This window comes from Dromiciops gliroides, chromosome 4, assembly GCF_019393635.1.
Source record: "Dromiciops gliroides isolate mDroGli1 chromosome 4, mDroGli1.pri, whole genome shotgun sequence".
NCBI classification, from domain to species: Eukaryota; Metazoa; Chordata; class Mammalia; order Microbiotheria; family Microbiotheriidae; genus Dromiciops; species Dromiciops gliroides.
In genome coordinates this window covers 26,074,713-26,090,689 of record NC_057864.1, presented here as the reverse complement: position 1 = coordinate 26,090,689, position 15,977 = coordinate 26,074,713, and the positions used below count along the sequence as shown (strand labels likewise).

General features: G+C 44.3%; 1 protein-coding gene across 1 annotated transcript in view; it reads left to right on the top strand.

Moving 5' to 3' along the window:
• The first annotated feature begins 385 nt into the window (after positions 1 to 385).
• The window catches only part of ZYG11A (zyg-11 family member A, cell cycle regulator), a 30,206-nt gene continuing 14,614 nt past the window's right edge, over positions 386 to 15,977 (top strand). The window contains exons 1-4 of the mRNA XM_043963303.1: positions 386 to 584; positions 3,031 to 3,196; positions 10,802 to 11,556; positions 13,282 to 13,422. Of these exons, the coding sequence (XP_043819238.1) occupies positions 495 to 584; positions 3,031 to 3,196; positions 10,802 to 11,556; positions 13,282 to 13,422 (1,152 nt within the window). The 5' untranslated portion in view covers positions 386 to 494. The remainder of the gene's footprint in view (positions 585 to 3,030; positions 3,197 to 10,801; positions 11,557 to 13,281; positions 13,423 to 15,977) is intronic.

Below are 15,977 nucleotides of genomic sequence, written 5' to 3'. Positions count from 1 at the left end.
AGAGGAGGAGCTTCACGGGCTCAGCCTATGGGAGGAAAAGACTTGGTGGTCTCTGCCTATAAGAGGAGGGGCTTCTCGGATCGTGCCTATGAGAAATGGGCTTCAGCTGGAGGGGCGGAGCTTTCTGGTTCCTGCCTCCAAAAGGCGGAGCTCCGCTGGTCCTGAGGGGCGGGACTTTGGGTTCGGCCTATGAGAGGAGGCCGTGCGGCGCAGGCCGTAGTCTCCGCGTGCGGTCGCCGCGTCGCCTCCTTTCCCGGCTGCCAGAAGAGAAGCGCCCGCCCCGCCTCCGGCCCCGCCCCCGCCGGCCCCTCGCCCCGCCCCGCCGGATTTCCTGTTTCCCCGCAGCAGCGGCATTGGCAGCGGTGGCTGCGGCGGTGGCGGCCGTTAGTCCCGGTGGGGCGGCCCCGGCCTAGCACGCGCCCCGGCGGCCGCCGCCTCGTCCGGACTCCGGCTCCGGCGCCTCCGGGAGGCCTCCCGGGCCCGGCCCCGGCCCCATGGTGCACTTCCTGCACCCGGGGCTGCGGCCCCGCACCATCGTCACCCCAAACGCCCTGGAGGACCCTCCGGGCTGCTGCGTGGTCCAGGTGGGGGAGCGGCCGCCGCGCCCCGGGAGGGGGGCCGGAGAGATGCGCCGGGGCAGGGGGGGACCTCAGCCGGACCGAGCGGGGCGGCGGGGGGGGCACCAAGGAAGGTGACGTTTGTAAAGCGCTTAGCGCAGTGCCCGGCCCGGAGCAGGCGCCTGATGAATGCTCACCCCTCGTTCCTCTGGGGTGGGGGGTGGGCGGTGAAGGTGCTGCAGGTGAAGATGCGGGGAGCGGGGGGTGCTGTTGGGGAAGCCCTGACCCACGTCAGGAAGCACTTAGTAAAAGCCTGCTGTGTGTCGGGCTGTGCCGAGCCCCGGCCTCCGGGAGCGCCCAGCTTGCCAGGGGAGAGACCCCGTCTGAGGGCCGTCCTGGGGCGGGGGCAGAGGCTGGACAGTGGGGGGTGGGGGGCGGGCGGAAGATCCTGCGCTTATATACTTACTTATGTGTGCTGTCTTGACCCAGCATCCCCCCGGACATGAGTCTTCTGTCTTGTCATTCCCCCCCCCCCCCACCGCGTCCTCCGCGAGCGAGACTTTTTAGGAAGAGTAAAACCTTTCTAGACTTTGCTAGCCCCTCTGGGGGCCGAAAGGTCTAGGATAAAGCCTGACCACGAGCGGTTGGGGTGCTTAGCACAGACTGATTGGGGGAGGCTTCGAGGATGGGGGTGCCCTACACTTTCTCTGACACTTGGATTTCTTTTCTCTGTGCCATCCGACGGCGCCCCTGCCAGTCATTCATCCCCCCCCCCCAGTCATTTATTTTTGAGGGGAGCTGAGGGAGAAAGCGACAGTAAAATTAATTAGGAACTCAGAAGGAAACTGCTATTTTCTGCTTCAGTGATACAACAAAAGATTTTTTTAAAAAGCCATTTTCAACATCAGGACAGGTAGAACATAAATCCATCCATCTGCTTGCATCACTCATTAGCCCTGGAATTACACAAGATGTGCCTGTATGAATAGGTGTGGCTATACTTTTTTAGTCTCAGCTAATTTTTCTTCTTGCTCTTGGGGCAAAAGAGATCTTTTTGCCTTTCCGACGCGAGTGAAGAACACTAGCACACAGCCCAGGAAGTCGTTTGAATTGGAGCCCCTTTCTTCCAAAAATCCTAGCTTAGACTTCATATCTTTGAGCTCTCCTGTATATGTTTTAGTACAATTGAACAAACTTTTTAGGCTTAGATTACTGACCGGCATAGATTACTGTGCATTGTGCTAGGAGATGCAAAATCGAGATAAGAGTCTTAAGGTGTAGCTTGCCTAGTAGAGTAAGGGACCTGCGGAAATAAATATAAAGCAGAGTAAATCAATAGTAGAAGTGCTAGTAAAGTACAGTGTGAGGCCTGAGGGTGTGGGAGAGGGTCTTTTTCCCTTTAGGAAACTTCAGGGAGGGTTTCTTGAAAGTGACTTTGGGCATCTGTGGTAGCCAAGGTAGTTGACTCACCCTAGAGGAATATGGGGACATTGTGTGCCCCACTGAGGAGCCACTCCTTAAGCAGTTAGATGGAGAGAGATACTGAAGACCGGCTTAGATGGAGAACCAGGAATGTGGTGTGTCTGAAACCACAAGATTAAATGATCCAGTGGGAAGGGCAGGTCATATAGGGCTGAAATCTTCAGGGATAATTTGGGGGGAGGGAGTCGTCGAATTTGATTCTTTCTAATCACTGACTTGAGAGGGGCCCTTTTGTAGGACAACCCATTGCCTTTCTGTGGCTGTGTGGATACCTGCTCTGTTGACCTGTGTCCCACCTGTAGAGTAGAAGCTCTTTGGAGGGCAGGACTGATCTTTAGTTGCTAGTTAGGTTTCTTTGGGTGTGGAGGAAGTGGAGGCATCAGGCAGTAAGGAAGGTTTTTTTCAAGGAAGTTGTTTATGAAAGAGAGGGAAGAGCAGGGATAATGATAACTGGCCTAAAAGTCAAGGGAAGTCTATATTTGTAGCGTTAGGGAGGTCTGAGTATTCCTGTGTATGGGAAGGGCCATTGGGGAGAGGAAGGTCTAGTTTGGGCAGGTGGGATAGGAGGTGGGGCTCCTGTCTGCTGGATTGTGTTAGCCAGAGGGAAGGGACTTTGGAGGAGGAGGCAGCGATTCCATTGGTTGAAGAAGTAGGTCATTGCCATCAAAATATGGCAATTTGAGGAATAGGAGAAGCCTTTAAGTTTAGAGTGGAAGCATAAATTTGTAGTAGCTGAAATTGGCTAGCCACAATCTGGAGAACATTGTATCTGCCAGAATTACTTTGATACTGAGATAAATCAGAGATTTATTTCAGTTGTCATTTATAAAAGTATACATGGGGTGTATGATGCACTTCGTGATTATGAAGTATTAGATAAATGTGGATTGAATTTTTTGCCCTGTCATATTTTACCTTGCCTTATGTTTATTTAGTAATTTTCGGTTTTTTTGTTTTAATAAAATGTATCTGCTTGGGGTTTGTTTGGTAGGAGGAAGCATCTCCCTACTCCTTGATTGACATCTGCCTAATCGCCCTGGCTACTGACCTGGAGAGGTTCTGTTCCAAAAGACCTGATGGGACCCTGCGCCTGCACGAGCTGGGGAGTTTCCCTCAGGAGGTAGCTGATCGACTGCTACATATGATGACAGTTCATGGTAATAAAATGTAGCCGGTATCTATCGGCAGTCAAAATTTTTCAGTAAAGCTTTAGGATCCATGGCTTTGTTGTAAAAAATAATTACAAATTGGTCATTTCACTGAATAGCATCTGAGAAATCCCAAACTAGAAGGGAACTTCAAAGGTCTTATGGTACCTGGGGCCCTCTTAGTTTTCCCGCCGGGAACTTGGGGGCCAGAAAGGGGAAGTAATTTGTCCAGAATTTGTCATGCAGATCTTTTTGGGAAGGGCAAGTCTCCTCCTTTTAGTATTTAATGTTTCTGAGCTTCTGTTTCCTTATCTGTAAAATGGGGGTAGAAATCCCTGCCCTGCTAATCTCACTGACCATTTTGTAAGTGTAAGGGGTAATGAGTATTCTCCCTAAACTCTCTGGGTTTTCCGCCTTCTAAGGCTGAGAAAATTTAAAAGGTTTTTGCTTCTTTTGAAAATCTTCTGAATTGTTCTGGGGGAGCAGGAAATCAGTGCAGAAAGCTCATACACTGACACACGATCAAGGTTTTAGAGCTTTAAGGGATCTTGGGAGAGGCCTTCTAGGCTTCTCCCCCGCCCTCTTTTACAGACAAGGAAATCAAGTTCCAGGCCATTGAAAGCATTTCCCTAGGAACTAGCAGAACTGCCCTTTGGCATTAGAATTGACCCTTTATTATGAACCTTACTGCCCCATGAGTGTTTAATCTAAATTCTCTCCACTTCCTTCTCATGCGGGTTAAATTTAAGTTAATGTTCTTTTGAGGAGTGCTGATTTTTCATTTTTGTTTTGGTATCCCCAGCACCTGACTTAGTGCCTCGCACATATTAGTTGCTTAATTAATGTTGAATTAAATTGGGCTTAAACTGAGGGGGAAGGCAGAATCCAGGCATTTAGAGCTGGGAGGGACTTTAGGAAAATAGAGACAAAATTATTTATATACTTGACTCCCCAATCCCATTAGTGGGTTTATAGTCCCAAGAGAAACCTATTTATGAAAACATTAGTGGCAAAACTTTGTCATAGCAAAAAAAAAAAAGTGCAGGTTAACTGTGCCCAATCTCTAGAAATGACAAACTGTGATTTTATGACCGCAATGGAATGTCGCCACACCATTACAAAGTAGGGAGTTGGTGAAGGACTCTGGCCATTGATCAGAAAAACTCATGTACAAGTCCTGTCTCTGACACATATTGTATAACTAGGGGTGCTCCTGGGCAGCTTTCTAGAACTATTAGATCAGTGGAGGGGGTCCCCACACCAATGAAGCAAAGGTCTGGAGCCCAAAAGTACCTAATATATGGGATTTTGTTGCTCTTGTGACATAAGAATTCTGAACACTATAAAATGTGAATCTGTTCCTGCAAAGTACTGCCCTAGGTGGGTTTTTTTTTTGTTTTTGTTTTGCATTTCAGCCCCTTTAGGCTATTAGGGGACTGGGGACAGTGATTAACTGCACAATACAATTGCAACCATTTTTTATAGTGCCAAGCTTAATATTCATAGAATCAAATTACAAGTGAACAAACATGACTTTTCATTTTTCTCCAGAAGTTTAGCATTATAAAATAAATCTTTTGAATTACAAATATGGGTCCTGGAAAAAATTGTAAATTCCAGATTTTTTTTTCTTTATCATAATTCCAGATAATCAGGATAATAACTGGCTTTTCAAGGCACTGAGGTTTACGAAGCACTTTTTACTTAGGCATCTCATTTGATCCCCCACAGCTACTCTGAGAGATGAGGTTATTTTGCAGATGAGGAAACTGACCCACCAAGAGGCTAAGTGACTTGGTCCCAGATGCCTTTAGCAAGAACCTTGAGGCAGGATTCAAACTCCCAAGCTCAGCACTCTCCTGGGGCCGCCTTCACCAGTTTTACTTTAGGCAAATCAAACTGGACAAGAAGAATTTTAAGCTTTAAACTTTCTTGTAAGAAGTATTTCTACTGCAGCTTTCCCCATTACCTCATACTTGTTTGTCATTAAACAAAAAACTTAAATCATTAATTGCTGATTTATTAAATAATAAGTTTTGTTTTAGAAGATGTGTATTTTTATCTAGCAGAAAAAAACCAGAGATGACTTAAAATACTTTTAAAACGGGCATTCTTTCTGTAGTAGTACTTGTTTCTTTTTTTTTTAGTGAGGCAGTTGGGGTTAAGTGACTTGCCCAGGGTCACACAGCTAGTAAATATTAAGTGTCTGAGGCCGGATTTGAACTCAGGTCCTCCTGCATCCAGGGCAAGTGCTCTATCCACTGTGCCACCAGCTGCCCCAGTACTTGTTTCTTAAACAGCTATTGGCAGTCACCATTACTTTAATAATTGTTTTTTTGGGTTTTTTTGGTGAGGCAATTGGGGTTAAGTGAATTGCCCAGGGTCACACAGCTAGTAAGTGTTAAGTGTCTGAGGCCAGACCTGAACTCAGGTACTCCTGACTCCAGGGCCAGTGCTCCATCCACTGCGCCATCTAGCTGCACCCCATTACTTTAATAATTAAATAAATAAAACTGAACATCCATATTTTAGAGTCAAAAAGCATTAAGTGCTTACTATGTGCCAGGCACTATATTTGGAATACAAATGCTAGCAGACAGTCTCTGCCTTCAAGGGGCTTACACTCTAATGCAGGAAGACTACATAAAGAAAAAACTGAGAGGGAGAAGGGAGGAAGAGGCAGTTGTTAGAGAAAGTCCAGAGAATTTAGAGTGGAGCCTGGGGAAGAGTAAGGACCTGGCTGGCTGGGGCACTTTCCTTAACGTGGTGGATCTGAGGAACCAACCAATCAGAGCTGGCCTGTGAGAAGGCTTTTTTGGCGTGGGTGAAAAAGGGTGTTGAGGCCCTCGAGAGGATATAAATAATGAGAAGGAAGTTTGTTTACAGAATGGTAACAAACTGAGGTCATCAAGGATTGCCACGGGCTTTTCTAATGTTCTATAGAAAGGTAGCTTGCTAAATCACTCATTCAAAACAAAGACTTTTCAGACCTATCTGTTCTACCTTCACTGGAGTCTAGGCAGCAGTCAAGCTGCCAGACACAAGTTAACCATTCCGCACCTCCAGAAACTTTGGCAAACATTCTCCCCCGCAAAGCACATTACATCATTTTGGAGGTAAAGTTTCCATTTGCTTTTGCCTTGATGCTTCTCATCATATTGACAGACAGACATCTCTGTCAAACAGATCTGGCCACAGCTTGCTCACCAACATCACCCTTAGAATTTAGGTTTTCTCTTTGGGTCTTTGGGGTGCTCAGCATTATTACTACTATTGGCAAATGAATCCTCATTTGAGATGCAGCTGGTTGTCTCTTCAAGCACTTTTAGTTTTTTTGGCATCAATAACATCGGAAAATTCTTGTCCACGTCTCTCATTTCCTAATTCCTCATTTGAAGGGATATCCTCAGTTCTATCTTTTTGGATAATTTCTTTGTTATCATTAGTTGTCTGGGGACTCAGATCCATTTGTGCATTGTTTTGGAGAGCCCAAGGCCATAGCTCCAGCACTGGGGTTTCAAAACCAAAAATGAAACAATTTGCTCTCAGAGTGCTTATATTCTACTGGGAAAGTAGATTTACACAAATAAATTACTCAATTCAACAAACATTAATAGGCTTCGCTCTTCCAGGGATGTGTATATAAAGTATTGTTAGTCATTTTTTTGTTGTGTCTGACTGGCCTCATTTGGACGTTTTTTGGCAAAGATGCTGGAGTGGTTTGCCATTTTCTTCTCCAGATCATTTTACAGATGGTGAAAACTGAGGCAGTGTTAAGTGACTTGCCCGGGGTCTCAGAGGTAGTAGGTGTCTGAGGCCAGATTTGAACTCACCAAGAGGAGTCTTCCTGATGCTTTGTGGCACCACCTAGCTGGCTCATATACAAAGTATATAGAATGTAATTTCAAGAGGGAGGAGATAATAATGGAGGTGAGAGGAAATCAATAAGGTCTCTAGTGGGAGATAGCATCTGAGATTTGCTTTTAAGGAAGCTAGGGGTTCAAGTAAATGAAGGTGAGGGAGCAGGAGTGCAGTCCAGCCATGGGTGTCCACATAGGGAGCAAGCAGACCTTTCTCTGCTGAGTTGTAAGCTCAGGTTACTCAGGGGGAAGTATTTAAGCATGGGGTTTTGTAGCACCTTGTGGTAATGGGCAAGTAAAGAAATAGGAGATGTTGAGTATGAAGTGATATAGAAGGGGGGCAGCTAGATGGCGCAGTGGATAGAGCACCGGCCTTGGATTCAGGAGTACCTGAGTTCAAATCCGGCCTCAGACACTTAACACTTACTAGCTGTGTGACCCTGGGCAAGTCACTTAACCCCCATTGCCTTACTAAAAAAAAAAAAAAAAAGAAGTGATATAGAAGGGACAGAAAAGAGCCAAAAGAACAATGTAGATAGATTAAAGCTTCTTAAACTGTGGGTCAGGACTCCAAATGGAATTGTGTAACTGACTAGGGGGTTGAGAAAAATTTGGCAACAGTAAAAAATTATGTAGACCTGTTTTATATACCTATATACCCAGGGTTGCATAAAAATTTCTTGGGTGAAAAGGGGTCTTGAGTGGGAAAAATTTAAGAAGCTCTAGTGTAGATAATTATTATAAGTCCAAATGAAGATAATTTTGAATGGTAAAAGGACTTGGATCAGAAATGATGGATGCTCTTCCCCCACCCTACCCACACTTTTCCTTTTTTCTAACAAACAACCATGAAAGTATAAAGTTGCATGTAATAAATAGATGTTAGTCATGTTTTGCTTGACCTTTTTTAGGATTGGTGTGTGGGGGGAGGAGGTGTTGGCATCGATTGGCAGCCAGCATGCTAGGGGTTTCATATGTTGTCAAAATATTTATTTTTAAAAATATATACAGTGGGGGCAGCTAGGTGGCACAGTGGATAGAACACCGGCCCTGGAGTCAGGAGGACCTGAATTCAAATCCGGCCTCAGACCCATAACACTTACTAGCTGTGTGACCCTAGGCAAGTCGCTTAACCCCAATTGCCTCACCAAAAAAAATATATATATATATATATATATATACAGTGAGTTCCCTGTCAGTACAGGTGTTCCACCAAAGGTTAGGTGACAGTTTGTTGGGGTAACCATAAAAAGATCCCTGCTTTTGTGTGGAAGCTGGGCCAGAAAATGTGCATTAAAATGCTAACATTTTATGCTTTTCTTTCTAAAATACCTGTGAGGTCAATACCAGATACTAGGCAGGTATCCTGTACCAACATTAACTTCATTTGCTATCCAGAAATAAATACCTAGAACCAAGATCAACACCAGCATTTTGGAATTTTCTCTTTCCCCCTTTTGCACACCCTTCTCCAATGTCATTGTTTGTGTTTGTGATTTTCCTGTCCTGAAAGTGGTAGATGGAGCATAATTGTTTTTTATTATGAACTAGAAAAATCATCAAAAAGCCAGGCATTTGCATATATGAAGTCCAGAAAAAGAAGAGTATAATATGAAACTGTTGATTACATAAGCTTGTGAGTTTTTTTTTTATGTTAAATTTAATCTGGTACTGCTTGTCTCTTCCCTTCTGAACTTTCTCTTATTCTCTTTTGTATGTTTTTACCTTCACTTTTTTTTGTGTGTTTTGTTTTTGTTAGGGCAATGGGGCTTAAGTGACTTGCCCAAGGTCACACAGCTAGTAAGTGTCAAGTGTCTGAGGCCGGATTTGAACTCAGGAACTCCTGAATCCAGGGCCGGTGCTTTACCCACTGTGCCACCTAGGCGCCCCCTTTTGTATGTTTTTAAATAGATTTTTTGAGGCGTTTGGGGTTAAATGATTTACAAGGTCTTATAACTAGTAAGTGTCTAAAGCCAAATTTGAACTCAGGACTTCCTGACTCCAGAGCCAGTCTTCTAGTCACTGTACCACCTAGCTGCCCCTCTTTTGTGTATTTTTTAAATGTTTCATTGCATTTATTTTTACATCACTTACTACTACCCCCCTCCACATGCCCATAAAAGCCCTTTGTTGTAACAAACAAATATTACAAAATACAGCCAGTTTGTGTTGTATTGGCTCTGTCTGCACATTTGTTTTCCACTTTCCCCAAAGAAGTAGAAAAGCTTGTTTCATGATCCCTTTTCTGGAACTGTTGTTGCTTGTTGCATTGCTTATAGGTCATCATAGAAAGAGTTTCCCTCATTTTGCTGACTTGTACTCAGCATCATTCCGTTACATGGCCTGCGGGGGTTCTCTAAATCCATTCTTCTTTGTTTCTTTCTGATATTCGATTACTGTCACATACCATGATTTGTTCAGCCTTTCTCCACTTGATAGGTACCCACTTTGTTTCTATTTCTTAGCTACAATGTGGGTCCTTTCCCTCTGTCTTTGATCTCTTTGGGATGTAGATCTAGAAGCGGTCTTGCTTTTGGGGGTTCTAAATTGCTTTTCTGAGTGATTGGCTTAGTTCACAGCTCGATCATCCAGTATGATTGTTATTAATGCCAAAGTTAAAATAATTGAAATCAATTTTGCTTTGAGTGGGATTTGGGGTAGTTTTAGAAGACATTTGTCATACCTTGTGATACCTCGTGAGTAGTTGAGAGGCCTCCTTGGGTTTCATGAAACCAGAACTCTGATACACATCACTCGTGTGTGTGTGTGTGTGTGTGTGTGTGTGTGTGTGTGTGTGTGTGTTTTGTGTATGTGTGTATAATAGCTACCTCAGCATGGTACCATCTTCCTCAATGGTTTTCTTTCCTAAACGCTTCAGAGGCATCGTATAGTGATGGGAAGGGGAGTGAAGCCTGAAATTGGAGCCTGAAATCCTGGGTTAGACTCCAAGTTCTGACACTTGGTCAATCTCTTGTCCTCTCTGAGCCAGGCCTTAGTTTCCTTCTTGGAAAAATGTGAAGAATCCAGACTCTGAGGCTCAGCAGGGCTCCAAGCAGCAGTGCACCCCCTGGTGTGCTGCTGGGTTACAGATTGTGCCCTTCTGTAGGGGATGGAAGTGGGGCTCATGACAGAACCCAGCATTCCTTCCAGTACACTGACCACTGTTGCCTCTCTAAAAGAGCTATCATATCTGATTGACATTTGTATTTATTTTTTAAAAAAATCATTGGATGAAAGAAAGAAAGAAAGCACAAAGCACTTATTATATGCAAAGCCCTTTGGTAAGTACTGGGAGGATGGGTACGGGGACTTCTTCTGAAGGAGATACCACATAGAGGGAAGAGGGAGGATTGACTTGGGACCAAGAGCTTACAAGAAGGGCAGCTCCGTGGCACAGTGGATAAAGCACTGGCCCTGGATTCAGGAGGACCTGAGTTCAAATCTGGCCTCAAACACTTGACACTTACTAGCTGTGTGACCCTGGGCAAGTCACTGGACCCTCATTCCCCACCCCCCCCAAAAGAAGCTTAAAAGAGGGAAAAGTCCAGTTCATCAGTTTCACTAACACGTCTGATGCTTCTGACCAGCTATGTTTTATCTTCTGCTTCTGTAGTGAAAGGGAGGTGGTGAGTAGAATCGGGGGCCTTTCTGTGACATAAAGTACTTTAGTCACTATTGTTACTGATAAGTGATTAAAATCTAGCCTAGAAGTAGTTGCTTAACTTAATGGGCTTGGATCACAATTCCTTTGCAGGCAAGCTGAATGATCGAACTGTGGGCATTTTTCAAGGCACCCAAATGCAGCTGAAACAAGTGTGCATCCGGAAAGCCAAGATTTCTGCTGCCGCTTTCCTGAAAGCCTTCTGCCATCATAGAATTATTGAACTGGATGCTGCCGGTGTGAGCGCAGACCTCTCCATCCCAGATATCCTGAATGGTCTTGGCAGCAGTCCATGGAGCCGGCAACACCTTCAGTGCCTCGTGCTGAACTCGGGAACTCTGCCCACCGAGGAGGCCGTGGTGCCTCGCTTTAGCCAGCTGGCCGGGCTGCGGGTTTTAAGCGTTTCCAATATTCCTTTTCAGAACAGGGACCTGGCAGATGTCGCTTTGCTGCCGAAATTAGAGAGTCTGGACATTTCTAACACCTCAGTCTCTGATCTCTCTGCACTCCTTGCCTGCAAAAACCGGCTCAAATCACTCACCATGCACTATCTGAAGTGCCTGACGATGACAACGCCCCAGGTCCTGGACATCATCAGAGAACTGCGTGGCTTGGTTCACCTCGATATTTCTGACGATCAGCAGTTCACCTCGGACCTGGCCTTTCATTTGCTGCAGCAGACAGACATCCTGCCGAACATCTTGTCGCTAGATATCTCTGGGGGCAAACACATCACTGATGAAGCTGTTGAAGCTTTTGTCCGGCAACGGCCAGCGATGCAATTTGTGGGACTGTTGGCTACGGACGCTGGCTACTCTGACTTCTTTACCTCAGACCCTGGCTTCATGGTGTGTTCTAGTCTGATGTGCATAGTGACTTGTAAAGGTGCCATGTCTGTACAGTGATGCCCATCTTTGTCAGTGCCAGACCTGGCCTGTTAGGCTTTCTGAGGCACCTGTTTGGCATGTTTGCATGATTGTGGTCTTCTGCAGGCTACCCTGCCCTTGCTGAGGAGGGCCAGGCATAATTAAGTGTGGAACAGTGGAAAGAGCTGGGTTCAGATCCTGCCTCTGTCATTTGCTAACTTTCCGGGACTCAGTGTCTTCATCTGTAAAATGGGGGGTGGGGAGGTTGGACCAGATCCCTGCCCTAAAGGAGCTTACCTCATACAGTCCAGTTTGAGGACCCACTTTTCTGAGGCCCATGAAGATAGACTGGCTCTTGTAGGGCATTCAGGAAAAGGAGCCCTGAGACCATTTGGTGCCACTGTTTTAGGAAAGGGTGGGGGAGTCAGTTAATTAGTTACTTTGTGGCCACACATTTTGTATCATTTACTCTCCCTCCCAGTTCAATTGGTCAGAAAGTATTGCTGAAGCACCTACTATGTGCCAGGCCCTGTGCAAAGTCTGGAGATACAAAGAAAGGCAAAAAACAGCCCTTGCTCTCTAGAATCTCACAGTCTAGTAATAGTAATGGCTAATATTTAGCTAATGTTTTAAGGTTTGCAAAGCACTTGTCAAATACTATCTTTCTTGGTTCTCACAACTACCCTGAGAAAAACTAAGTTGCTATTATCCCTATTTTATGGATGAGGAAACTGAGGCAGACTGGTCAAGTGACTTGTCAAGGTCACAGAAAGTAATTATCTGAGGTTGGATTTGAATTCAGATCTTCCTGACTCCAGGTCCAGCACTTGATCCACTATACCACCTCTCTGTCAATTAAGTTGATAGACTACCTATCAAATGGCCTTTTAACCATATTCCATGTCATGGGTTACTTTCCATTAAACGTCCTTAGATGCTTCATTGTGCCTTTGAGGTGCTTGGGTTCTCCAAGTCTATATCTGCTGAGCCCAATCTTGAACAGGGCCCACCAAGCCATGGGTTTTACCAGAACCAGCCTCTATGACTCATGGCCTCATGTGACAAATTTTCTTGGCCCTGACAACTAACGAAAGAACCATGAATCTTTACCGGTGGAGAGAATAACAACACTGATAAAATTACATTACTTTTCAAAATATGTATGTGGTATCTATCCATTGGCACATATTGTTCCTGTTAACAGACTAGAGGGGGTATTGAGAAAGACCAACAAGGTCATGTCTTGTTTCATATTTGCCAATTTTAAAAAAAACTTCCAATGACATACTGTTGAATAGTATTCCTTTTTTTTTTTTTTTAGTGAGGCAATTGGGGTTAAGTGACTTGCCCAGGGTCACACAGCTAGTAAGTGTTAAGTGTCTGAGGCTGGATTTGAACTCAGGTACTCCTGACTCCAGGGCTGGTGCTCTATCCACTGTGCCACCTAGCTGCCCCCTAATAGTATTCCATTGAAATATCTTCTGAAGTTTTTATTTTCCTTACCTTTAAAATAACAAGGTTTAATGCGACCAATTTATTATAGCAGTGCTGCTAAGTAGTTTTATTTTCATTCCTAGGTATTCTTGGATTACTCACATTCTAGGAGTCATCTCTGAAGTAACTTCATAGTTAAATTTAAAAAGTTTTAAGTCTGTTTTGAAAAGCTGAGAAAACTCAGGTCTTCTGGACCTTTTTTTTTTTTTTAAGGTTGCTGGAGGGGCGAATGTCAATCAGATATCCGAAGCCCTGAGGAGGTACAGTGAGAGAGTGTGCTTTATGAAGGAAGCCCTCATCCGCCTCTTCACCCAGACATTTTATATGCAAATAACCAAGCCAGCTGTTTTAAAGGTAACTCTGCACCTAAACTGAAAAGAGCATTTGTAGGAAAAGCTTCCACTTAACTGCTGTCTGACATTCAGTCAGTCAGGATTTGGTTCCTTGGGGGTACTTAAGTATTCATTAGATAGCTGTTGGGTTGGAGAAAAACAGCCTGCTTCCATCTATTTTCGTGGTGATCATCATCACAGGAACACTCACCATGTCTGCACAAAGTAGAGGGGAGAAATGGTAAGCCTGCCAGATGACCAGATGCCTTTGGGGTTTTTAAGAAGCTGTTGCTCCCTGGGTATGGCGTCAGCCTGAAGGGAGGCCTGCCTGCCTGCTGTGGAAGTGGGAGATGCAAGGAGGGAGGAGGAGAAAGCAGGGGGTCATGACTGCTGACCGCTGCTCATTGCTCTCAAATAGCTTATATCCTTGAGGCATTTAGGGTGTAGGGAGGGCAGCCCAGGATTCGACTTCCGAAATCCTGGACTTGGTGTGACTTTGCCTGCTACTTCCTTTCCCTAGCTCTCAGTTTCTGTAAAATGACGGGATGTGTGATGGGCAATTGTACAACCTGCCTGGCATTGTTGTTTCGGGGGCAGTCCTGGGAGGCAGAGCACTCTATAAACTGGAAAACACCCACTAAATGGGAGCTTGGTGGTTTTGAACTGGTGGCCCTGGCTATTTGAGTAACCTTATGCCCCTTGACGGCAAAAGCAGTTCTTCAGTCAAACAGGATCTGGTTCTTAACTTATATCTGCTTTTCCATCAGCAGTCTCTGTGTATATGTTAAGAAAAACATTTCCACAGAGTTTGAGATCAGAATGGAGGAACAGGAACTTAGCAATAGGGAAAAATGAATGGGAAGAAGGATGGGTATGTGGCCCTGTAAATGGTTATATTGGATGATATAGGAAATAAAATAAAAATAATATCAAAATGTAAAAACTAAACTGGACTTGACTGTTAATTGGGGTCCTTCCTCAGGCCATGGAGTTCTTAAACCACTTTGCATTCTCATTGTTGGCAGTGATGATGTTGGAATGTTTGATAGACTTTCCATAAATGCATATCCTTCATATTTTTTTAGTAGCTATATCTATTAGTGCCCCACATTTTATTCAAATCCTTCATTTCATTGGACACTCATTATGTAAGACCCTGTAGTAGGGTTTTCCAGACTACAAAGATGTGTATGGCATGATTCTCAACTTCAAGGAGCTCACAACCTAGTTGCTTTTAAATTGAACAACAAAATATTGAAAGTAGGGAGGGGTGTAACTCTTGGCCATAATATCCTCTTTGTTAGTTTAGATTAAGTCTGTGGCCTGTCTCACCTCATCTCAGTTCAGCAGGGATTAAGAGTCTGCTCTGAAGCATTCCCTCATGGCATGGAGGTGAAAGTGTAGTCATCTAAGTCCCAGCTTCTTAAACCGGGGCTTGTGACTGAATGTAGGGGTTGCAAAAAGTTTGGCAACAGTAAAAGGTCATGTGTCCCTATTTGATATACCTCTATACCCCGGGCCTCAAGTGGAAGAAGCTGAAGAAGCCCCAGTCTAAGCTAACAGTTTCATCATGGATCTCTATAACTCCAGAATGCAGGTTAGGGACCAAGCTTCATATACGATGTATCATGTCAGTGACACCTTTCTAGATGTCGTTATCAACAAAGAAGTTTGTAGAAACAAAAACCAAAAATGTTTGTTTTATTCTGAATTTAACACCCAGTAAAATGAGCATTTCCCAATATAAAACATAACAGCAAAAGAGGAGTGTGCACAGAACCGTGAATCTCTCAGGACTTTGGTGTATGGGCTCCATAGCACAAACCAAATGATGGTTCTCAACGATCCCTAGTTATTTATATGGAAAGGTCATGAGAAATGCCTATATTAATAGGAGAGAAAGGAGAAAAGAAGTGAATTAAGCTAGTACCCCAAATAAGGTATTAAGACAAGAAAAAAGGAAGAAATTCTTAAAAAGAGACTATAAAGGGGGCAGCTAAGTGGCACAGTGGATAAGGCACCAGCCCTGGATTCAGGAGTACCTGAGTTCAAATTCTGCCTCAGACACTTGACACTTACTAGCTGTGTGATCCTGGGCAAGTCACTTAACCCCCATTGCCCTGCAAAAAAAAAAAAAAGACTATAAAGTTGAAAAGAGTAATTGAATTGGTAAAATCAATTTGTTTTCTTTAAAAAAACAAAAGTTAGCCTCTTAGTAAAAAAAAGTCACCTGACTGGAACTATCTTAAACAGCTGCATTCAGTCAAGCCTCCCAAAAATGAGGAATCAATTTATGAAGACTATTTATAGATAGAAAAGTAGATCCCAACTCATTGTCTTAGAGGTGGCCCAGTAGAGAGAGGCTGGGCTGTGGACTGGCTCTGGGTTAAAATTCCATCATCATTGTGACCAGAAGTACCAGAGGAAATCCCTTAATCTCTTGGTCTCACAGGGTTTGTAAATCCTCAGTGGGTTTATACCAGGTATAGAAAGCTGCTTCAGCGTAAGGAAATCTATTTAGATCTGGATGTGAACAAATGAATGTCACATTTCAGCCTGTTTGTGTCCTCCCATAAA